General features: G+C 32.7%; 1 protein-coding gene across 3 annotated transcripts in view; it reads right to left on the bottom strand.

The window, feature by feature from the left end:
• LOC132704574 (leucine-rich repeat-containing protein 24-like) overlaps positions 1–25,233 on the bottom strand; it is a 244,422-nt gene that overhangs the window by 21,295 nt on the left and 197,894 nt on the right. For all 3 annotated transcript variants that reach the window (XM_060674655.1, XM_060674657.1, XM_060674656.1), the window contains one exon: positions 4,688–5,279. In XM_060674655.1, the coding sequence (XP_060530638.1) occupies positions 4,688–5,210 (523 nt within the window). In that variant the 5' untranslated portion in view covers positions 5,211–5,279. The remainder of the gene's footprint in view (positions 1–4,687; positions 5,280–25,233) is intronic.

Raw genomic sequence — 25,233 nt, 5'->3', positions numbered from 1 at the left:
ACATTTAATGTCCTGCTTATTATTGGTACCATTATATAGCAACTTTTTTCGTCTTCTGGATTATATTCATTTTATGGAACCAACTTATGGTTGTATTAGAAAGCCATAGACAAATAAGCAAAGTGTACACCGTGTGCCAAATAAAACGACCTACTATACGATCTGGAAACAAATGAGAGATACGAAAAAAGTTTCGTACAAAATTTCCTTGGACTCTCATGAAGATTGAAAATATTATAATTTTGTTGATACAGATACAGATATATATATATATATATATATATATATATATATATATATATATATATATATATATATATATATATATATATATATATATATATATATATATATATATATATATATATATATATATATATATATATATATATATATATATGATGACACTATATTCCGGGATATTATCCGTTCGCTCGTTGAACTCCGACTGGAATCCTGCAGACGTTTCGTCAAAATCTCACTTGGCATCTTCAATGCTCGCGCTCCGAAAACACTTCGAACACAGGAGCGCGAGCATTGAAGATGCCAAGTGAGATGTCTGGTGGGGAGACACTTTTGGGACACCCTGTATCAACAAAATTATAATATTTTATCTTCAAGAGAGTCCAAGAAACTTTTGTACAAAACTTTTTCGTATCTCCTATGGGTTTCCTGATCGTATCGTGGGTCGTTTTATTTCACACACGTTGTACATAATACTTGAATATTAATTCGCAGATCTCTATTTCAATTATTCCAAATAATCGTGATTACGGGTTAGCTTGGAATTTTGGACTAAGTTTTATCAAACAATTAAAGGCGAAACAAAATGAGGAATTCTAGCTAACTGATTATGGAGTTTATAGTTGTGTTTGTTATAATTTTAAAGAGAAACGTTAGTGGCAAATTATCATTTTAATATAACTTGAGGAGTAAATAAAGTTTTTACTCCATCCGTTGCTCCGCAGTGATCAAAAGTATGTTATGCGAAAACTTTGCTCCATTCGATTCTATATTATGAGCCAATGTCGTGAATTATACGTATATCGTGTTCAATGTTGAGGTACGCGGTATTACTATGAAATTTTGTGACCCGTATGCGAAATAAATATATAGAAAATATTTAAATTAAGACATGTTGAAATAATAGCATAATGGAACTCTTTGAATTATATTTCCTTGAACAACCAATGTCAGACAACATACGACAGTGCCACTCTTTGACCCTTAAGTGACGAAGACAAAAAAATTTATCAATATCACCGACACTGTTAGTTTTGCTGGATCAGTCGGTTTATATAATTAAAACTAATTAAAATTAGTTAAATATAAAGAATTTTAGATAACAAACATCCAAGGCTCGTACAACAGCAGTTGCATAAAAAATCTATTTCCATTTCAATGATAATTAAATTTTAATAATAATAATTTTCCCATATCTTGCAGACTCTTTTCTGTTCACAGTACGAAAATGGTTACGAACAGTTTCTCACAATTTCCGAGACAGTTATACGTCCAAGGGTAAGTATATTCATATTTATTAAAGGTTTAGAAAAATTTAATTAATTTTACAATATATTACTATTCTTCCAGAATTCGTGATAGAGAACGGACATTAAAACCACATGAAAATTTGACCTTTAATATCTAATAAGTAAATTTTTAAAACACATAAATCGTCTTTGGCCATTTTATACCACGTCACCTAGTACCTTGTTGTTCCGTCCTATTAAGTATTTAAGGGCCATTTTCATAATTTGCAATAAAGTTACACTTAACAGTTGAAGAGTACAAAGAAATAACAAAGGAGTTAAGTGCCAAAATTATTTAGAGGAGATATTAAAAAAAACTTACCAAAATAAAAAACATTTTATTTTCAAAAAATAAACTAACATATTATTTAGCTTACAAGCTGCGACACAAAAAACATGGAAAAAAATATTTTTAAACAATTTTTTTAAAAAATATTTGAGAAAAATGAGAAACGGGTTAAGTGCCAACACATTATTTGGTCAAATTAAAATGAAATTCTTGGTGCTTAGGTTCTTTTAGATAAGGATTCGTTGATATTAGCTGCCTTTTCTTGTTATCAACGATCTTATTCATGTGTGGTAGCAGCCTAACTGAGATATTTCTAATATCTTCTATGGTTTTTCCTCTCTTAAGTATCGACGTGGCTTTCCAACATGCTACTTCAGAAAAAGATTCAGCAGTAAACAAAATGTCAGGCCTTTTTGAGTCCACTTGTCACTTGTTTAAGATTTAGTATCTGTCGCTTGTAAATCAAAAAAAAAAATTGTGTCGCATCTACTATCTGAAATTGGCCTGTGTGTGTACTTGACAGTATTACATTGTGTAAGTCCTCAAGTACCATCGGAACGCACTTGCGTGTTCTTTTCTCGATCAACGCGAAATCCCTGTCGCACTGAAGGAAGCTATGGCCACTGAAAAGGATCCAATGCTCAATAGTGTCAAAGAGTCTACAACTCACTAAAAACACATAAATTAAAACAATTTTGAGCGATACAGTTATCGCTCCAAACAACAACATTCTTTTTTTCTGTTATGCTCATATTGAGGACGCGTAATAAACAACACCCAATTTCATTACCGACACGTCATGCATTCCAATAGCAGTGTATGAATGCCCGTTATCCCCAAAGTTGATTCCTAAGTTGTAGCATGAAAGTTGGCTCATGTCAGGGTGCGTCAAAGTCGGTACGAACATAACTTGTTCTAAACCCACTGGGAAGACGCTCGTGCTGCGTCCTGGTACTTGTGACGATGCCATATCTCTTTTCATGAGCATACACGCTGCTTCTGCCTTTCTATGGTGCACCTCCAGCTCCAACTTTGCTGCCCGACTTCTCTCGCCCTGCGCTTTTATTTCGCAATTTAACGGGTCACATTTACGATAGGTGTCACTTAGAGGTCCTCTAAATGAAACATTTGGAAACTCTTCTTTCAACACTTTTTTGTAGAACTTGTAGGTGACCAAACAGAGTGGATACTTCTGCAAAAACTTTTTATGAAGGCTGTTCACATTTAAATATGGACTTAAATATTTTTTTGTACTTTTCGCGCGCGAATAATGAGATTCTTCTGGCGGTATACTCTTTATATGCTCTCTAACAAGTTGCCTATCACTGTATGTAAATTTTCCAGGAGCTGTACGAGTGTCTTTATAAACGAATTTGTCGCTTTTTTTCTTTCGTGTAATTGTTTACAAATGCTTTTTTGTCAAATCGAAAGTATTCATAAAAGTAGATTTATATACAACTACAACATGACCCTCTCCATCTGGAAAGCTATAGTGGATGGTACATTGACAGTGACTATCACGAGGGTCTTCCAATGAACCAGCCTTCTTCTCTTTACGTCAGTTAAATGTATTAAGGCCATGATGTACATTCCATGGACTTCAGGTCTGCACTCATAGTATTTTTGAAAAAGGTCGTAGTTTAACGAATTGCAGTTAAATTTACATTTACATGTTATCTGCAAGAAAGGAGAATATTTTTTAGGACTTGCAGAAAAATATAAATACACAGTAAAAAGATGTCTACGAGATCGCCGTAGGGTTGTTCACAATATTTTAAAAAATATTTCGTGAGTATCTAATCCACTATTCTAGCAACTGCGCTAAGAGTGTGAATTCAAACCTACAGCGCATAAGATAAAAATGGTGACACTCCTAGAGTCACGTAGACGCTTCCATATTAGAAATTCAAACAATGACTTCCTTGTAGGTTAGGTCTCTTTTTTGAGCTACAGCGTTCCCATTTCTGTTTTTATAGGATTGTCCTGAATTTTTGCGTTGTCTATGCTCATCATTTAATCTTCCCATTCCTTGTTTTCGGCGTTCAAATTTTTTTTCGAATAGCTCTTTACAATATTTGACAGCGTCGTTAAAGAGAACGAATAAAAAACAATATAAACGCACAACACGTATTACTGCACTTGATCCCTTTGTTGTGAAAATAACAGACCAATTACAGAAAGCGCCACCTATCTACGTAATTTGTTCCGGAAATTATAATTCTGACACTTTGCCCGCTTGATGGGTTGTAGTGCATGGCACGTAAAACCTTTGTATATATATAAATATCATTTTCAAAAAATATAGCTTACTTCTACTCCTCAGTTCTATTGAAAATTTGGTTTATGGTACTTCAATTTGGAAATTTTGATAACTCTTGCTTGCATTATTTTAATAGGAAACTCAATTCAAGAAAATATTACTACTTAATTGTCTTTAGGCATCCATCAATATTTGCATATATCTATTTTAAATGTCAATATGAAAGACTAGACTTCACAAAGTTTCAAAGTAACGACGACTAAATTTTAAGTCGTGGGGGGCGCGTCGAATCGAGACTTAAAATAACAATCTAAGAAACAAAATCACGAATGAAAAATTGATAAGCGTCAGTTGCCTTAAATCGAAAATGTAAAGTTCACTTCGCAAATTCTTTAAGTCGTAGCGAATATTTTGTGTTCAATTAACAACTATAAATTGGCTTTGCAGTGTTAACTATTATTATTTTGATTAAAATAAATTCGTTGAAAGTCGAATTCAGGCAAATTCTCTAATACTCAACCTATAATTCGCCCAAATATTAAGGGTGTATTCAAAGGACTACTTAATCGATTTCGAATTACCACTAGGTTTAAACCGCGCGCGTACCTTGAAAAGCGCCTTCCTCTATTTCAGCAATCTCGCAACCGCTAAGCTCCAACGTATTGAGATAAGACAAGTGATTAAATGCCAGCTTCTTTACCGACCCCACGGGATTCGAGCTGAGCGTCAACTTCATTAAAGACGGGCAGTTCATAAACGCCGCGGTCGGCACGGCCTCCAACAAATTGTGCGACAAGTCCATTTCCACCAAGTTCGTCAGTCCTTTGAATGTGTCCTTGTGTATGGTCCTGAGCTTGCAGTTCGCCAAGTAGAGCCTTTGTAGATTGAGTAGGTGTTTTCGTACGAACAATTCTTTGGGCAGTTGCTGAAGATCGTTACTCGAGAATTCGAGCACTTGCGTTTCGGGATCCATACCCTCAGGGATCTCCGTCAGGTTTTTGCTTGAACATTCGGCGGTTTGTTTTCCGTTTTTCCATTTGCACGAACAAGACGGGGAACAGGCCGACACGTCTTCCATTGTATGGAGTAACAACAATATCAGATAAAAGTGCCAAACAGAGAACTGCATGTTGCGCCCTGGGAATAAGGAAGTCCAATTGGCTAGAGATGTCCCTGCTTCATGTCGTTCGGCCGGAGGCTGAAACAATTTAGAAAAAAGACTATAAATTTAAAGGAACAAATTAATAATCAACTTCTCTAAAGTGAGAACATTTCTTTCTGGAAATTATCTGTTTATTAAACCTTTAAGATAGAGCCGTTACGGTAAATAAAACATGAATTCGTTATGTTAATATAGCAGCAAAGTCATAACACCTTCGATAATAGACTCCATTATATCCATATGATTGACGTCATCTAAAACATATCCATTAAAAAAAGAAAGAGGGTTTGATGTGTTGGTTTTTGGTCTATGGGCATGGGTATTAAATAAAAAGCAAACTTCGAAAGGCTGTTTATTTTATTAGAATGTAACCAACAAAATTACGGTCTGTATTATTTAAATAAATACCCACTCAACTTTCTCGAAAATGATTTAAAAGAATAAAAATAGCCGAAAAGTATTTTGTTTGCAAGGGATATATTTAGGCTATTTTGAAATTTTCGTAGATGAATGCATCTTTGGGCTAAGACTTATTCCTAAAATTTAGAGAGGGTGCCCTATCTCTATTACCTTAGGATTAAGTTAAAATTTGTTCTATTAGTTTTTGGGATGTTGCTTATAAAGTTAAAATGGAGCAAAAACAATTTTCATAATTTTAATTTTTAAAATAATTTATTTTACTTATTTAAATACAAACAATTTAAATCAAATATTCAAAGTGGTCACCATCTTCTTTCATGCAGTAGTATAGCCTTGGTTCAAATACACTCCATTTTCCAACATTCCGTCTCAGGATTTTGCAAAAAGTTTCAAAAATGTAGAAGAAAAAAAATTGTTACCCGTGTTAATTAGGAAACCGCATATCTCAAGATTTCAAAATCTTAACTTATTCGTAATAGTATAACAAGGACATTTAAATAAAGCAGCTAGCAAAATTTCAAAATAGCCGAAATATGTCCCACTTTTTATTTTTTTAAATAAAAAATTTCAGTGTAGTTCTATTTCAATAGATGTTTTCCTAATATAAGGATGGGCAACAGATGCGTAATTTACAGTTCAAAACCAATGCTTTTAGGTAATTCTTTCTCTTAGCAAACTTTCACAACTAGTAACAAAACGATGAACTCCTATAGTCAATTACTTACTCAAACTTTCATTATTAGTACACTATTAGTCATTACAAATGTGCTTAAAGGCGCATCCCTGGCATATGAACAAATTAAAATCAGACCATGATAAGTTGAAATTAGAGTCCGCTTGGTCAATAACCATGAAACTAAAAAAACTAAGTAAATATTCCAAAAAAGTGTAATCATAGCCGACACCTCGAAGTAGTACCACACAATATCTTAAAAAATACGAAAAAAAAGCCCATAATCATTAATAATAAGACGGGCTAACCAAAAATATATTTGTGGTAATCTTCTTCAGCTTCTTAAGCCATTTATAATTATTATGGGGATAAATGAAGAAGAGAGTAATAGCAAGACAGAAATGAATACAGAGTAGGTTTAATTGAATTGAGGGAATTTTTTATTGAAAGTATTGGGCCTTGAATGCCAAATTTCCATAACAGAGAGAATATTAACGAAACAACTCAGAACTACGCGTCTTTAATTGATTGTTAATTAAACCATTCCATAGCGACTACAAGAGTAAGTTTGGATTATCTGTTTTTCTTAGTATTTTATATTTTTATTATTCGATTGAGTTGTCGGTTATCAAATATTCGTTGTAAAACAATAATTGTGACTACAGTCCAGTTAAAAATAGTCACAAACGAACAACAAGAAAAATGTACTGCTAGTAAAAGAACTGTATAATTTGTAACTCCGGTTATATGTATCCGTAAATTGCAGTTACCAAGTTTGTATTTCTATATCGTTAGATCCTTGCAAAGAACTCGATGTCAGAGAGATCAAACAAATATCAAATATTTTTTAATCATCAAATTTCAGCCATATTTTTCAAAGCCAACGAAGGACTTTTAGTGGACAGCATGTGATTTGCATATCGCTTTTTGAAATTTTAGTGCCAAATCTAGTTGGTAAATATTTTTTATTTTAAATCGGATTTTAGTTTTTTTTGCAAAAAACTTTGGGAACCGATATAGATTTTATACTTTTTTATTTGTGCTTTACTCCTTTTGTTCCCATTGCAGATTTTTATTCGCTTCTATTTCCTTAGTTTTGTGGCAGTTATGATTATTTAATAGAAATTTTTTGCCTAAAAACGTATTAAGGAATATTCCTGGGTATATTTTGCTGCACAATTCATTTCAATGCTAGCTCAGTCCTTCCTAGAAAGTAAATTTACGCGAAAATTATACATTTTTTTTTAAATTGACTTTGTTGACTTTTGTAAAATCTCAAAAATTGGTGAGATTCTCCATTAAGTTTATTTTCTAAATAAATATAACCAAAATTAGATTTAAAATAAAAAATTTGCGATCAAAATTTATCAAAATATTGTGTGGATCGATTGTTTTCACGGATAATATGAAAAATGTATCATCAACATTTTCAGTTCCAAATCGTAATAATGATTTTAAAACAAACTTTTGTTTTTTCAGCATCGCTGCTGGAAATAAGGAAAACGAGTCCTCCGTTGCCGATTTAAAGTTTGCTGCGCGGCATAACACCGGCGGATAATGAACTGCTCCGTGGGTAACTTTTTGTTTAACTTGAATATCAAAGTTTATTTTCCTTCTCCGTTTCGCATGCTTTACTCGACTCGTCTGGGGAAACCGTGCCTTCTCTGGGATATTTAACGTTAGTTTTGCTTGCTTTAGTTACTTTCGCGTAATCGATAAAAGATGAAATATATAGCATTGTGTGCAAATGAGAATTTGGACCTTTCGAGTGAATTTTATAAACAATAATCAACACCTTCGTAAAATATTTGAGATAATGTTTCGGGAAAATATATGGGAAAGATATTTCCAAAAAAACTGTTTCTTTACATTTTTTACGTTCTTTTTCATTTGAAACGATTAAGAAACTGGTCGGTATATGGTAATCAACAATATACTTCCGGCAGACAGGGAAATGTATTTGCCTTTAAAGAAAGTACCTACATTCTTTTTTTAAAAATTTTTTTTTATTGTTTTCATTATAGTTTTATTTATTTACTTTGATATAACGAAATTAATTTTTAAAAATAAATTCAGAATATTAGTCAAGTATTCGAAAATTGATTATATTTTATAAGTTTTAAATAAAAATGCTCAAAAAAAAATTGTCCGAAATAATTTTAACTCTTAATCTGAAACTAATTACTGAAAACAAAAAATAGTAGATAATAATACAGCAATATTTTTAGAAATTTTATAAACAGGTACCCGTTTAAATAGCGAAAATGTGGGTGATTCCATTGTAACCTTTACTTTTTTACTTACTAAGTGTTTTGTATATTTTATAAATCAGGATATCGAATTGATAGATTTGTAGCAACATAATAAATACAATATTCTAACTAACAAGTTTTGTGGACATAAGGAATGTAGAAGACGCTTGAAGTTCTTGCGTATTTAAGTACTACAAAGAATATGGAACTATAATATATGCGTTAGTTACTCTACCATTCTACAGAAAATTGGGTAGACGAAGGACAAAAAAATTAAGACAAAATCACAGCACTCATTATTATAAGTTAAGTAGATTTCTATAAATTTTAAGTTTTTGTACCTTATCGCCAAATCGCACTTTAAGTAAAGGTTAAGTGTTTTCTGGTTCAATATTGTTTAATTATCTTGATTTATATTATATATAAAGCAAAACTTTACGATCATTTTCATATTTATTCAAAGTAAAAGATGAAATATAATGAAAAAAATTAACCATTAACCATTAATCATCGGTTATCAACTCTCTTGTTTACAGAGCCGTAAAATTATTTCAGCTCGAGTCATTGAACCCAGAATTAAAATACCTTCTCTCTAATAAATATATTAAGCGTTCCATTACAAAATACGCTTCACCACAACCTTCCAATAGCAATGAAGCCGAAAGCAAACCCAAACTTGCCACTGTTGTCCATCCTTACATTCAAAATATCACTGATCACATATCAAAAATTATAAAGAAGTATAACATGAAAACCAGATTTACCACTTGTCCAAAACGCTCTCAACATCTTCGGTCCGTCAAAGACAAAATTTCATTTGAGATGCCAGGATCGGCCGAAAAATATCAATAGGCTCAAAGAACACGAAACAGCCTTACGACTAAGACAAATAAACTCAACAGATGTTACCGAACACAATCACGAAACCTGAAATAAAATTTTATTGGATAAAACTAAAATTCTTCAATTCTTTTACCAATGAAAAATCCGAGAGGCTATAGATGTCTATTGTCACATGTCACATCAAAATCCGGCCCAAAAATCATCCCCAGAATTAAAACACCTTACCTGAAAATTTCCACATCAAAGATATTAAGCGTTCCACCATAAAATACACTTCACCACAACCTTCCAATAGCAATGAAGCCGAAAGCAATCCCACACTTGCCAAAAGTTCTAAAGAAATATAACGTCAAAACCAGATTTACTACTTGTCCAAAAATCGTTCAACATCCAATAGAGTTCTATAGACTCTCCGATTTTTCGTTGGTAGAAGAACTGATGATGAGTTTATTTGTCTTACTCGTAAGGCTCTTTCGTGTTCAATGAGCCTGGTATCCTAAATGAAATTTTCTCTTTGACGGACCGAAGATGTTGAGAGATTTTTTGAAAAGTGGTAAATCTGGTTTTGATGTTATATTTCTTTAGAACGTTTGATATGTGTTCAGTGATGTTTTGAACATAAGGAAGGAGAACAATGGCAAGTATGGGATTGCTTTCGGTCTCATTGCTATTGGAAGGTTGTGGTGTAGTATATTTTGCGATGGAACGATTAATATCTTTAATGTGGAAATTATTAGAGAGAAAAGCAGGCACAAAGTAAAAAACGAGCTGGTTTCAGTCAGGCTCTGAAGAAGCCAACAGGATAATTGGCGAAAACCGACACAGGAGGAATCCAGAAATTTTATAAAAAGTATTACCATAGCCTGTGGAAGTCTCTTTGAAAAAAAAAACACTGTTCTACTTGATAAAAATTCTCTCTGACCTTTATTTATACAACGCATTACAAGCTTTCGACCAAAAACTACCCAACCCCAATAACGTACTTTGTCACTACAACATGACAGCTACCGCCTTCCCGAATATAATATCCAGCTTCGAAAACAATGCAATTCCTGGGACCGCGTTATTTCCGATTTCGGTTTTTGCCTGTTTTCTCTGAACTTGGCCCGCAGCTTATTGATTTAGAAAACACATTCCTGCAGAAGGAAACGCTCGCGCCCGAAAATGCAATTTTCCGCGAACATAAATATCGGAAATGTGTTATTTATTTTCCGATAGTGTAATTTCGGCACGAAACAAAGTTGGATTCCCTTAAGAAGTAATAGAAATTCTGTGATTGAATAAAACACAAAATTTTTGACACGAGCGATCGGCCCATCGGGTAAATTAAATCCGCACGATAGAAAACCAAAGGTCCAATCGCAAAGGTGAAATCGTTTATCAATCCTTCTTGAAGGCAAATCATTGATTTCGTTTGGGGATGCGCTTTTCCTTATTCCGATCTTTTCCACGGATTTAGTTATTTTGCTTTGGGTTAGAGCGGGAATAAATATCACCGAAGAACGGATATAAAGTTTCGGCGAGAACGAGTAATGATCGAATGCGCATATTTCGAGTGAAATAAAACAATTGCCTTGGTATCTTTTCCTGTTATTAAAGTGACAAATGAAACAATTATAATAATTCTAATAATATTAGGTCTTTATATATACAGCCGAGAAACCATTTTAATAACAAACGTTAGGAAAAAAATTATTACAAGAATAAAATTACGTTTACAGTAAATAAGCTTTTGTTGAGAAAAAAATGATTATATTTTTACTTTAATTGTCTTAACTAAAATATTTAATTAAATAATCCACAATTTTGGAAATAATATTCATATTGCGACAATAAAATGTTGCTGAAATTTTCTAAAAACCGACTTTAACAAAATATATATATTATATAATTTATTCCGTGAATTAAACAATTCTTAATGTCACATATGTTTAGTAATAACTGGTAAAAAAAAATATTGCTTGGAGTAAAAGCATATTTCTTCAAATTAAAATTTATTTGCTGCAAGTAAATCTCTAATTCCGGGAAGCATAATCTTTTTGACGTCAGTAACCGGTTTTTTTGGACATTCGAAAGGGAACATGAGCTTACACGCTGACATGTTATAGGCTGATTGTAGATGTGGATAATAGACAAATTATTATCTCAACGGGGAGGGTAAGATCTTGTTTCGGAGTTTCAAGGTATGTACAAATTAAATTATTTAACATGTAATAGATTACTCAAACTTAAAACTTGGAAACCCAGTATTGTTGAGTCTAGGGATCCTATTGTTCTTCAAGTAAAGGTAAGCACATTGTTTCTATTCATTGCTCTTGCTCTTGAAAATTAATATCTTTGGATATTGTAGCTCTTAGACTATCATGCACCGCAACTTTTTATGAAGAATATTTTGTTTAATAAGCGATACAAAAGTTACCCCTATTTTACTGAAATTATAAATTTGATTTTGCCAAAACGTCGTCTTTCGCTACGTGTCGTCCAATTAAATATTTTTGTTCGCAAGTTACTCCTTATAATATATATTAATTTTACATTGCTTGAAATAAATATTTCACTTTTGTTAGTTCCGCGAATTTGATATTTAATTGCTCGATGTGCTTTATTTAAAGGAACTAATTTTTTTTCTCAGTGTATAAAATTTATGTTTCGACAAAATCATGTTTTGAAAATATCTTAATAGTTTAATGGTGAATTAGTTTTAAATTAGGTTTGTCATGGTAACTAAACATTCGAATTTAAACCGCCAAGTTTACTGCAAAATTCAATATGAATTGATATGAATGAATACTCAAAAATATTATTCTTTGAATAGGGTATCTGTAAAAACCCCCGACGAGCACTAGCAGTCTTGTGTCAGTCCGTCAGATTATATGCCTATGTTGCAAACCAATTAAAAGTTATAATACAACATTCAATTAGAAAAAAAAACTTTTCTCACTATCAAACATACAATCTTTTACGGGACATCCGATATACATGTATGCCTTTCCTTAAGATTTATATGAATATTTGTTACATATAGATTAATAGCCATTTCAAATCCCTTTCTTACATCGAAAAAAGAACATAACTAGCCACCAAAAATGCTAATTAACAACTATATAATAAATTTTTTTAATTTTTTAGTGGACCTCCGTTTAATCACATATAGACTGCTGACATTTTGGAGGCATATTATCCTTACAAAAGCTAACTAAATATTTTTTTAAATATTTTATTGGTATATATTTTTTATTATTGGATTGGTTTATATTCTAGTACAAATGTTCTACTTTCAATTCGTATTTTTTTCTGTAATATTTATAACTTAGCTTCGCCTTTTTACACTCTCATAATTTTTGTATCTTTCCATACTTTTGATAAAATTAGTACTCATTAAGTACTCATTTGCTTTGAATAGCGCCGTTTTTAAACCAATATATGTGGTTTATCCCAGGGTTGAACCAAATATTCCTAGTGTTACAGTGGGATATTGGGTTAAATATTGCTATTTGAGGCGAATAAAAATTAAATAGTCAATAGTTATACTGAGAACAGTGGTACACTAAGTATTAGTAATTTCTTTTTTACGTATGCAACTAATCTTAGAGTACAATAAAAATAATTAAATTCTTTTATTTGACACGAGCGGAGCGAGTTTTTAATAAACGATTGAATTAAAAAGTTTACCGAACGTGTTGCATACTATACTTTTTTTACGACCGTTAGTTTTTGGGTACATTTTCGCAAATATCTCCGAAAACATCCGAGTGATCCCAAATCCGTGCGATAAAATACCGGAAATGTCCGAAGTGGTTCGGATTCATGGGAAACGAAACTGACGTGGTAAAGTGACGCTTCCCGCACGCTATATCGGTGGGCAATTAGGTATTTTACAGACGGGAGTAGAAAAAAAATTTTACGAGCGAAGAGCCAGCGGAGCTTAAAAAACGAGTGACTGAAACAGTTTATCAGCGTGTTGAATGGGTACTATACTTTTTCTATAATAATTAGCTTTTGGGCACATCACCAACTCATTCGCTGCCAAAATTGTCAAAATACCGAATTCCACAACTTGTGTACAATTGTATATATTGCATAATATACTATTCAAAAACTTGTTCAATTTTGCTTGTTTTCTTTGTCTGAACTAATATTATTAACAGAATATAGAAAATGTATTCTGGCTACCAGCTATGCTCGGTTTCTTAATGGGAGAAACTTAGAAATCGTTATTATTAAAACTGAAAACAGCAAATCTCTTTTCGTATAGACTGACGAAATTACGTGCTGTCGATATTTCAGAGCAGTTAGACAAATTAGAAATTAAAACCGGAATAACTATTATCTGGATGAAATGCCCAAGTTGGTAAAACATAGCAGGATAAAATTTTAAACAGGGCGAGGCAAGCTTTCGTGAAAGGATAGTTCATTAGAATGAAGCACTCTCGGGAAAAGGTAAAAGATTAATAAATACTCACGTAGGTAGCAAAAATGTATTTGTCGGTGATGGAATTCCAGCATTTCAACCAAAACTAACTGGAGATTATTATGAAGACACGAATGCTTCCGAACACTACTTCCTGCAAATGCTAGATCTTAATCGTCCTCCTACAGTCATGGCCTTCACTGACTTAATTTTAATAAGAAGCAATTTCAGAAAAATTATGTTGCAAAAGGAGCTACTGGAGATTGTAAATTGGAATAAATCTTTTGGTACGAAATTTGTTGTCGACGAAATCGCTTCAAAACGCATGATAGCGGTACGTCGCATTCCTCCTGTAGCACTTTTTAAATGAGGGACATTCAAACACTCTTGCAGGAAACAATAAAGACAGCGGATTGTGAGAATCGGAGCAAGTGCGTCGCCCATGTGACTGAAATAGAAAAAAAAATGTGGGAAGCTGATAACACTGTAAAGTGCCTTATAATTTCTCTGGACTCCAAGTTCATATGATTACTCGGAACATGATGACTAAAATTCACACATGAAGTTAATATTGTAAACAGCAGGTCTTTTAATAATAATATTTATTACAATTTATCTATTTTCATATTATTCTTACTTCTTTATAAATGTTTAGTTACTTTTTCCTAGAATAATTAATATCTCAATTATTTACCCATTTCTATAATCAAACTTTACAATTACGTATTATTCTAATAAATGTCGTTCTTCCATTGTATGCAAATAAGGGCGATCCTAATTTAGGAATGATTCGAGTTGTGTAGGTCTTAAAAACTGAAATACGGAATTTATCGGAAATTATCTCTGCAATATATCTGAACATTTCATTTTGAGATTTTATTATGCCCTCGCTTTAAAAAACACTCTTAGTTCAGAAAAAATGACACACTCTTACAATATCAAAAAACTAGCATAAAGTGTTTTCTTCTGATGATCTAGGTGTAGCTTACTCTCCAGCACTAGGTATAGCGATTTTATTTTCTGATTGAAAATTGTTATAGGAAAAAACCGTTCATTGAAAATAAGCGAAACAAAATTTTTGGTACCACGAAAATTGAGAATGTTTAATAAATTCATAACGACCATCGAAGCTTTGCGCGCTTTCTAGAATTCCGAAACAAAGTAAATAAATATAGACAAGACTGCTATTCCTTTAAATAAATTGAAATCTTTGAGATTCCTGCGAAGAGGGTATGGCATCTCGCACATAATTATTCAAAATATGCCCGGAAAACAGATTCAGTTTCCGAGAATGCTTAATGGAGCTACAAATTTCAATTCCGCGATATTAAAATAATTAATTGCGACAATCCAGTGCAAAAGATAGAAGAGCCACCGCCGGCGCTGCCGGTTGTTATCGGACTACTTTGGACACTAATTCACGTCATAAATTTATTGTGTGTATATATATATACTTGCCGGCTTAAAATTCATTACTTGACTACAAGACCTAAAACTTAGTTTAATGTTCATGCGATACGAGCGACTCCAGTTGCCGGCCAACCACTTCCTTATTGCAGAATGGAGACAGGAAGCGTTACGAAATTGGAGTTGGATTTTCGAGGATTCGAATGAATATGTCTCTCAGATTGAATAAAGGGACAATTAGGAAAATGAGTACATATGTGTTATAGATATTCAAGTATTTTGTTTATTGAAGAACGTTTGTGGATTGCTGGGTATCGGTCAGTTTTCAAACTTTCATTTATTATCTATTATATTGTCTCCTAATATTGAAAAAATCCACACAAAGCACGGAAACATGGTGTATTGAATATATGGAGTTGGAACCACATAAGCGGGTAATTAGTTTTGGTCTAGGAATAGGATTCTTTTAATTGTTAATTTTCGTTATTAATTAGTCATTCAAAAACTTTTTTCATGTGAGATTATTTAATTCGTTCTCTACAGATCGGATTGAAACTGCAGCAAAGTAATCTGCGATGAAGTGCGTATCCATTGTCTCTGACAATTGTCCTATATAGTTTTATTTGGTTTAGCTTCACTCATTAACTCTACGGAGCAAGGTACTTAATAAATCCTCTCTTTTGTGAACCGCCAATTATTCCCAATTTAATTTTGTCCATACTCAACTGAGGAATCTTTTCTCCTCCTTTTGAAATGTTAATATTAATGCTCTTTTTTCTCTACCATAACTCGGAGGTAAGAATATTTGGCGTGGCCACTTTGCCGTCCAATGAAAAAATTAACACATACATTTTTTAAACTTTTAGCTTAGATAAAAGCCGTACGATGTTCTTTATTTCGTCTTTTTATTAAATTCAAACCTTTAATAATATAGTATGCAAAAAAAAAATAAAAGAGGAAGACAAGAAACATTGTAAACTGCGAAATACGAATAATATAGTCTATCTCTTTTTTTAAACATTATACTATTTTCCATATTTACTAACTGGAATTCGGTCTCTTATTGTTATTATTGCCCACATCAGCTAAAGCTTGTTGAGGTTTCCTCTAATCATATTTACGTAATTAATGATTAAGCTTTCATGTCAATTTTATAATATTTGATATTATTTCTTAACCAGTTTTCAGCCCTTTGTAAAGCGAAATTCGCCAATATGGAAAAACGACCGGTTCCGAGTAAAAAAGAATTGTAAATGTTGTTGTTTGTATCCTATAAAAGTTTATTTTTTCAAACGTGCGCAAAGTATGCAAAGTTCGATATGTCCGTTGCCTGCACAAACTGTTGGACGTTTGCCAGAAGCAAAATATAATCAATATATACGTGCAGAAAACGCAAATATTTCGTGCCTAGTAAAGGCTTCAAAATTATGACAGTATTGCGATCTGGCGGATGCTGTGAAAAGCATAATCAATTTTTCACGTTCATGGAAAATTTTAATTAGCGGAGCTCTCAATAGAAAAAATCGCCTTGACATTGACTTTTTCATTTCTCAAACTATAAAGAGGCGCAAGTGTGAACCCACTGGCATGAGAGCAAAGAGGTCGAGAGTCGGAAGGACAAGCTATCAGCGAAGTCAGAGCAAGCATGTAATCCTGAAACGCGAATTTAAAAAATCATTAGAAGTTCAAGGTCATATAAAAGTCCCGTCGCCAAGCACATACGCTATAGATGCGCTAGCATACAAATCTCCAAATGCTTATCACCAACTGGGGAGAGCGCATTAAGCACTTCGCAGTCGGCACAAAGGTAAGCCTAAAAATAAACACACGCAGAAGTGTAATTTCATTATCGATTTCCTGTCCCGAACAATTGCTTTTCAGTGCCTCGTATTTCCATCCGAGACATTCAATGAATAGCTCCGGAGCCGGTGAGTGATTACTCGGGCAATCTTTTTTAAATTCGAAATTCATTCTGGTTTTGTTCCACCGTTGTTTCGGCAAAGTTCGGGCTCCGAAATTTATTTATATGGGGCGCAAGGCTGCCAGGTATAAATTGGCTTACTTGGATTTGCTAATGAAATTTCCCGCCGTCAGCTTGCGTTTCATTTCCAGGAATTAATATCAGCAAACATACACAAGGGCGTGTGCGTTGGCGGCTCATCTAAATTATAACTGTACGATCTATATGGGATAGTTGGGAACACGTTTGGTCTATTAAAAAATATATTAATGGAATTCAAGCCCATTTTTGTTCATTTGGTTTGCGATCGAAATGGAATATTTTATGAAAAATACATATTTATTGACAATATAGATTCGAGTTATAAAATAGATAAAATTTATAATATCATATTAAATGAAAAACACCATCTTTTTTTAGTTCCTACTGAAAAATACAACTATGCAATGATCAGGCGTGTACAAGGTGTTACTTTAGAACTTTAGTCTCACTAGACAAGCCATTTAAGCTTTTCCGGTATGTGTAAAAGCACGCGTAATTCAGTAAATACAAGAAACTCTGACACGGAATGCAGATAGGAAAGATGACTGGTTGGAAAACTATCATACAAACAACAAGCAAGCTATGAATCTGAAGAAATTCTTGTCAAAGCAGGGATGGCAGATATAAATGTGGAAATTTTAAAAAATCTTAAAAGATCTTCTTATTGATACACCGACTTTGTAGGATTATTATGGGCAAAGTCATGTCTTTTTATAGATGACTGGTTGGAAAACTATCATACAAACAACAAGCAAGCTATGAATCTGAAGAAATTCTTGTCAAAGCAGGGACGATAGACATAATGTGTAAATTCTAAAAAATCTTAAAAAATCTTCTTATTGACACACCGACTTTGTTGGATTATTGTGGGCAAAGTCATGTCTTTTTATAGATGACTGGTTGGAAAACTATCATACAAACAACAAGCAAGCTATGAATCTGAAGAAATTCTTGTCAAAGCAGGGACGATAGACATAATGTGTAAATTCTAAAAAATCTTCTTATTGATACACCGACTTTGTTGGATTATTGTGGGCAAAGTCATGTCTTTTTATAGATGACTGGTTGGAAAACTATCATACAGACAACAAGCAAGCTATGAATCTGAAGAAATTCTTCTCAAAGCAGGGACGATAGACATAATGTGCAAATTTTAAAAAATCTTAAAAAATCTTTTTATTGATACACCGACTTTGTTGGATTATTATGGGCAAAGTCATGTCTTTTTATAGATGACTGGTTGGAAAACTATCATAAAAACAACAAGCAAGCTATGAATCTGAAGAAATTCTTGTCAAAGCAGGGACGATAGACATAATGTGCAAATTTTAAAAAATCTTAAAAAATCTTCTTATTGATACACCAACTTTGTTGGATTATTGTGGGCAAAGTCATGTCTTTTTATAGATGACTGGTTGGAAAACTATCATACAAACAACAGGCAAGCTATGAATCTTAACAAATTCTTGTCAAAGCAGGGACGATAGACATAATGTGCAAATTTTAAAAAATCTTCTTATTGATACACTGACTTTGTTGGATTATTATGGGAAAGTCATGTCTTTTCATAGGATTTCTCTATTTTAATTAGTGCAATAGTACTTTGATTCCTACTTCAGTTTTTGAGGTTCTCGAAGTCCTTTATGAATGGACATTTCAAAGCCTATTAAGCTTTCTAAATGAACCTGATGTTATCTTACCAATATTGTCAGAGTAGTTTTAGATTTCTACACCAATGTCTGGCTACCCTTGCCTAAATGTCATATTGACAACTGAGAGTGCCAAAAAGAATTTTCCATTTTAGAGCATTTAAACATTAAACGAAATTATTAAATAATTCAATGACGTGGAATAATGTCAAAGAAGTTTTTCATTTCTGATTTCGTCGGCAATATTTATCAAAAAGAGGTGTTTCGACCCCGCTATCTTACCTGTTTTGCATAAAATTGGGAGTTCGATGCAATAATTTGTTGCAACAGATCCGAAATACTCTGAACAGATTATAACTTACATCATCTTAAATATACAAAATCGTAGTCCAATGTGTTGATTGTTTTTACGTTTGCCACAACTATTTACGGCAAACAGGCAGGCAACCGAAATCTCAGTCGCACACAACACATACACACACACACACACATTCGAATTTATCATGTCCAATTCAGGGGGATTAAATGCTTAACCACCGCTTAAAATAATTTATGTAGTTCCAATGTTTCCCGCAGAATTTCACTGAAATCGGGCGGACCTTAATGTATTTAATCTGTTCGATCGAAATGTGCACGTGTTTAATTTGAAAATACTAGTTTTTTCTTGAGTAGCATACATAATTAGTTTAATAAATGTGTAGCCCGAAAAGGAATAAAGAAAAAATTTATGTTCCCTAAATATTTTTCACCCACCAAAACATTAATGGTTTTGCAAAACCAAAATATGTAATCCCAAAAAAAAAATAAATCCCCAAAAACTACTGAAGTTCGAAACAACACTCGCACATGTACTAAACTAAAAACTACTTGTTTGCACTAACTATCTAAGGGTAGTGCACTGGGAGTTGGAAAATGCCTATTTTCTGGAATAAATGAATATATTCCTGTAACCTCCTTTTCCAGTAGTCAGTCAGTGTCGCTATATCAACTGACAACGGATTAATTAAAGTTTACTATAGTCTGGATCAGGAACTCTTCGAGTAATGGGTTCCAGAGTCAAGAGATGACTGAGAGTTAGAGGTTGAAGATCGTTTGCATCAGTACTGATATCGGACAGTGGGCGGCTATTGAGCAAAGATTCAGCCAGTCAGAAACGTATAAAATTCTTTCACGGCTACTTCATCAAATCCAGAGTGGTTCAGAACATTATTTGGCAAGATCAAGTAAAATTGAGAATTCGTACCCTGGTCTAGCCATATTTGAGTGACCTTGCCAAGTCTAGCTAAAAAGCGACGAAATGCATCAATAAAAGAATCTGTGGAAACCTCCAAATGAATGGCTTTAATGGCGGTTCGAACGGAGACAAAGATGTATCCTTTATCTTTTATTTATGGAAAATGGCCCTATATACGGATTGTATGACTTGGGTTTAGATGTGAAGCATTTAAAACATCGGCATGTGTAGCCTCAAAATAAATAAAGAAAAAAAATATAAAATTTTTATTACATTCCTGGTTTGATTTTACTATGACGACGCCAGAGAAACGTGAAGTCTATATGTCAACTTTTGATGACTATTAATCTGACAAGAATTCCTTATAATATCCAGTGAAATATAGGGTTTTACAATATGGGGTGGTAAATGTGATACTTGCATAAACTTGCGACTTTAAAGAATCCGACAAGAAAAACTCTATATAGCGTTCAAATCGTTCATAAAAGCGGTCAATTATAGCGCTCGCTAAGTGACACATAGTGCCAGTTTGCTGGAACCACATGTCCTCTAGGTCCATATAAGAAATCGGTGACCGTTTCACCAACGTCGTTTTCGAAAAAGTATAGAACAATGACGCCACCGGCCCAAAATACACTCCAAATGGTAACTTTTTAACTTCGATTTGTCGCCCAAAATTGGAGTCTTCTTCCGAAGGATTTGAAGCCGCCAGCCTACAAATCATGTTGTTTACGGTCGTGAATATCGAGCTCCTCGGTCAGATGGATCTTGTAGGGGTGTAGGTCCAAGTTCCAGAACAAAATTCGCCTAGTCGTAGTCTCCGATTTTTCCTATACACTTTCACCCTCCTACGGCGATATTCTTGGCTGATCTTGCGTTCCTTGAATGGGTGTTGACTAATTGATTACTTAAGGTATTATTACAAATTTGGCCACCAAACGGTGAAGAGTTGACTATGAGGAAGCACGACGTCCACCATAAAAATTTGATGATTCGAACGTGCTGTTCAAGGGTGTCACATGCTCTGGTGATTTGGTATCAGTAAAAATAACTAGCAGATTTCACCAAAAAAATGGCCGCTACTGAGAGCTAAATTCCACCAATAGAAAAAGCCTTTTTTACCATATTTTTATTTATGATACAACTAAAGCTTTAAATTAATCTCCAGTAAACTTAACCCTTGTTAGAATCACATTTACTCTTTCGTATCGCATAATACTTACAAATAATAGTTTTAACAAACTTCTTGTAGTCTTCACTCGCTAATTAAACATAGTTACAAACTGGCAGATCGAGTCTTCACAAAGCGTACATTATTTGTTGCCATCTTGTTGAAGACCTAGTATTGTCAGAAATTAATGGCGAATCAGTAGTGGAAGTCAAGAAAATCAACATGGCTTGGCTTAACGTCTGCTTGCATTAGACTCCTTTTTGATTGAAATGTCTTCTCACTGGTACTCCGCTACCTTATCTGAATTATCATACTTGTGCACTGCAACTCATTATCAATTTGTACTTTGATGTCCATTACTATTAATTAGATATACAAAGGAAAACGAAGAAAAATCATATTCGGAAAAACCGATAGAATTTATAAAGAAAAACGAATGACGCGTCGAAATAAATCCCATCCCTAAGATGCATCTAACATGTGCAAAATAAAAGTGTTAAAGAAGCATAAATAAAACATTGCTAAATGTATACTGTATGTGAGCAAAGTGCCTCTTACATTTTATTTGAATGGCTTTCCTAATCGCATTTTTCTTTTGTGCGATACGATTCGGTTCGATTTATAGGATGCTATTTTTCTTCGGTTTTCCTATAATGCAAATTTATCGACGTATACATATACATATATATTTCTTAACGTATAGATATGCCACCTCGTGACGAATTTCACAGATCCATTTAACTAGAACAATACTGATTGTAGCTATACTGTGATGAACATCCGTCAAATTCAAATGGATCAAAGACTCGGGCACATTTGCCAGTTGCTGCCAAAATTATAATTTTAAATGTGTTTCTGTTTCTGAAATCGTCATCTGAGCAAAGTGGAGCCATAAAATTAACGTCCGAGATGACTAAAACATCGTATGCCACAGGACTTGACATTGTTGTGAATGGTGTTCAAGAAGGAAAAAGGTGGAAAGATAATTTATATTTATATTCAAAATTTTAAAGTAAGAATGCATTTTTCACTGCATGGACTAATAATAATTGAGGAATCTCACCGATGAAACTCTTCACAAATCCATTTTCAGCATTTGTATATACGATTGCGAATCTATTTAATGAGGCTTACAAAGACAAACCCAAACGACGTAGGTCTGCGATTAGACCTTTATAAAAATTTACTAAAGTTAATTACCGGATTATGTCGTAAAAACGGTATATCTTTGGACGAACTATACAGAGGGATTCTGCGCGTGATAAAAAAAGAAAAATGTAAACAAATTAATGGAAATAACCATTTGCTATGAAATCAGTTATAAAGAAGCGTTAATCCACTGCAATGGCCAGGAAACACGTTTTTAATTTATAATTATAAACAACGAGACAGCTATCTCAGAGATAAGATTTAGGCTGCGAAACAAGAGAAAATGAAAGAGTTCTTTTAGTTGTATGTAGTTATGTAATTTTATATATTAAAAAATAATGCATCCACCAAATAGATTATTACTCGTAAGTGAAACAAAACAAATATTAATCATCATTTAAGGAATAATACCGTCATTATTTTCTGTTCTAGCTTACGCGCATAACAAAATAATAATTTGAGAATGAAATGAAGTATTAATTTTATCGTCAGATTCTAAAAGTTCGGATTTATGAAACTAAATGTTTTCAATCACGTCACAGACACAAATGAAGCCAACTGCCAACTATCACCGGAAAGACTCTCCTTTATGATCGATTATAATTTTCACAAAATAAATGAAATTCCCCGCCGGTGGTACAGAGAGCATCAGCGTCAAAAAAGGAAACGTTTTCTTGTCTCTAGTATCCTTAACACCTTAATATCCTCATAACTCGTCAATCGTTTGGGCCAGAAATCTGAAATCTTCGCATTTTGGAAATAGTCTGACTGCTACAACCCCGGAGTTTCAATAAATTTGAGTCGATTTTCGATCTTCAATATATATATATATATATATATATATATATATATATATATATATATATATATATATATATATATATATATATATATATATATATATATATATATATATATATATATATATATATATATATATATATATATATATATATATATATATATATATATATCCTTTATCTTTTATTTATGGAAAATGGCCCTATATACGGATTGTATGACTTGGGTTTAGATGTGAAGCATTTAAAACATCGGCATGTGTAGCCTCAAAATAAATAAAGAAAAAAAATATAAAATTTTTATTACATTCCTGGTTTGATTTTACTATGACGACGCCAGAGAAACGTGAAGTCTATATGTCAACTTTTGATGACTATTAATCTGACAAGAATTCCTTATAATATCCAGTGAAATATAGGGTTTTACAATATGGGGTGGTAAATGTGATACTTGCATAAACTTGCGACTTTAAAGAATCCGACAAGAAAAACTCTATATAGCGTTCAAATCGTTCATAAAAGCGGTCAATTATAGCGCTCGCTAAGTGACACATAGTGCCAGTTTGCTGGAACCACATGTCCTCTAGGTCCATATAAGAAATCGGTGACCGTTTCACCAACGTCGTTTTCGAAAAAGTATAGAACAATGACGCCACCGGCCCAAAATACACTCCAAATGGTAACTTTTTAACTTCGATTTGTCGCCCAAAATTGGAGTCTTCTTCCGAAGGATTTGAAGCCGCCAGCCTACAAATCATGTTGTTTACGGTCGTGAATATCGAGCTCCTCGGTCAGATGGATCTTGTAGGGGTGTAGGTCCAAGTTCCAGAACAAAATTCGCCTAGTCGTAGTCTCCGATTTTTCCTATACACTTTCACCCTCCTACGGCGATATTCTTGGCTGATCTTGCGTTCCTTGAATGGGTGTTGACTAATTGATTACTTAAGGTATTATTACAAATTTGGCCACCAAACGGTGAAGAGTTGACTATGAGGAAGCACGACGTCCACCATAAAAATTTGATGATTCGAACGTGCTGTTCAAGGGTGTCACATGCTCTGGTGATTTGGTATCAGTAAAAATAACTAGCAGATTTCACCAAAAAAATGGCCGCTACTGAGAGCTAAATTCCACCAATAGAAAAAGCCTTTTTTACCATATTTTTATTTATGATACAACTAAAGCTTTAAATTAATCTCCAGTAAACTTAACCCTTGTTAGAATCACATTTACTCTTTCGTATCGCATAATACTTACAAATAATAGTTTTAACAAACTTCTTGTAGTCTTCACTCGCTAATTAAACATAGTTACAAACTGGCAGATCGAGTCTTCACAAAGCGTACATTATTTGTTGCCATCTTGTTGAAGACCTAGTATTGTCAGAAATTAATGGCGAATCAGTAGTGGAAGTCAAGAAAATCAACATGGCTTGGCTTAACGTCTGCTTGCATTAGACTCCTTTTTGATTGAAATGTCTTCTCACTGGTACTCCGCTACCTTATCTGAATTATCATACTTGTGCACTGCCATTAATTTGTTATATATATATATATATATATATATATATATATATATATATATATATATATATATATATATATATATATATATATATATATATATATATATATATATATATATATATATATATATATATATATATATATATATATATATATATATATATATATATATATATATATATATATATATATATATATATATATATATATATATATATATATATATATATATATATATATATATATATATATATATATATATATATATATATATATATATATATATATATATATATATATATATATATATATATATATATATATATATATATATATATATATATATATATATATATATATATATATATATATATTCATATATATATATATATATATATATATATATATATATATATATATATATATATATATATATATATGTATATATATATA

The sequence above is a fragment of the Cylas formicarius genome, unplaced genomic scaffold (genome assembly GCF_029955315.1).
Source record: "Cylas formicarius isolate icCylForm1 unplaced genomic scaffold, icCylForm1.1 PGA_scaffold_7__23_contigs__length_41026272, whole genome shotgun sequence".
Taxonomy (NCBI): domain Eukaryota; kingdom Metazoa; phylum Arthropoda; class Insecta; order Coleoptera; family Brentidae; genus Cylas; species Cylas formicarius.
This window is presented reverse-complemented; position numbering and strand designations above follow the sequence as displayed.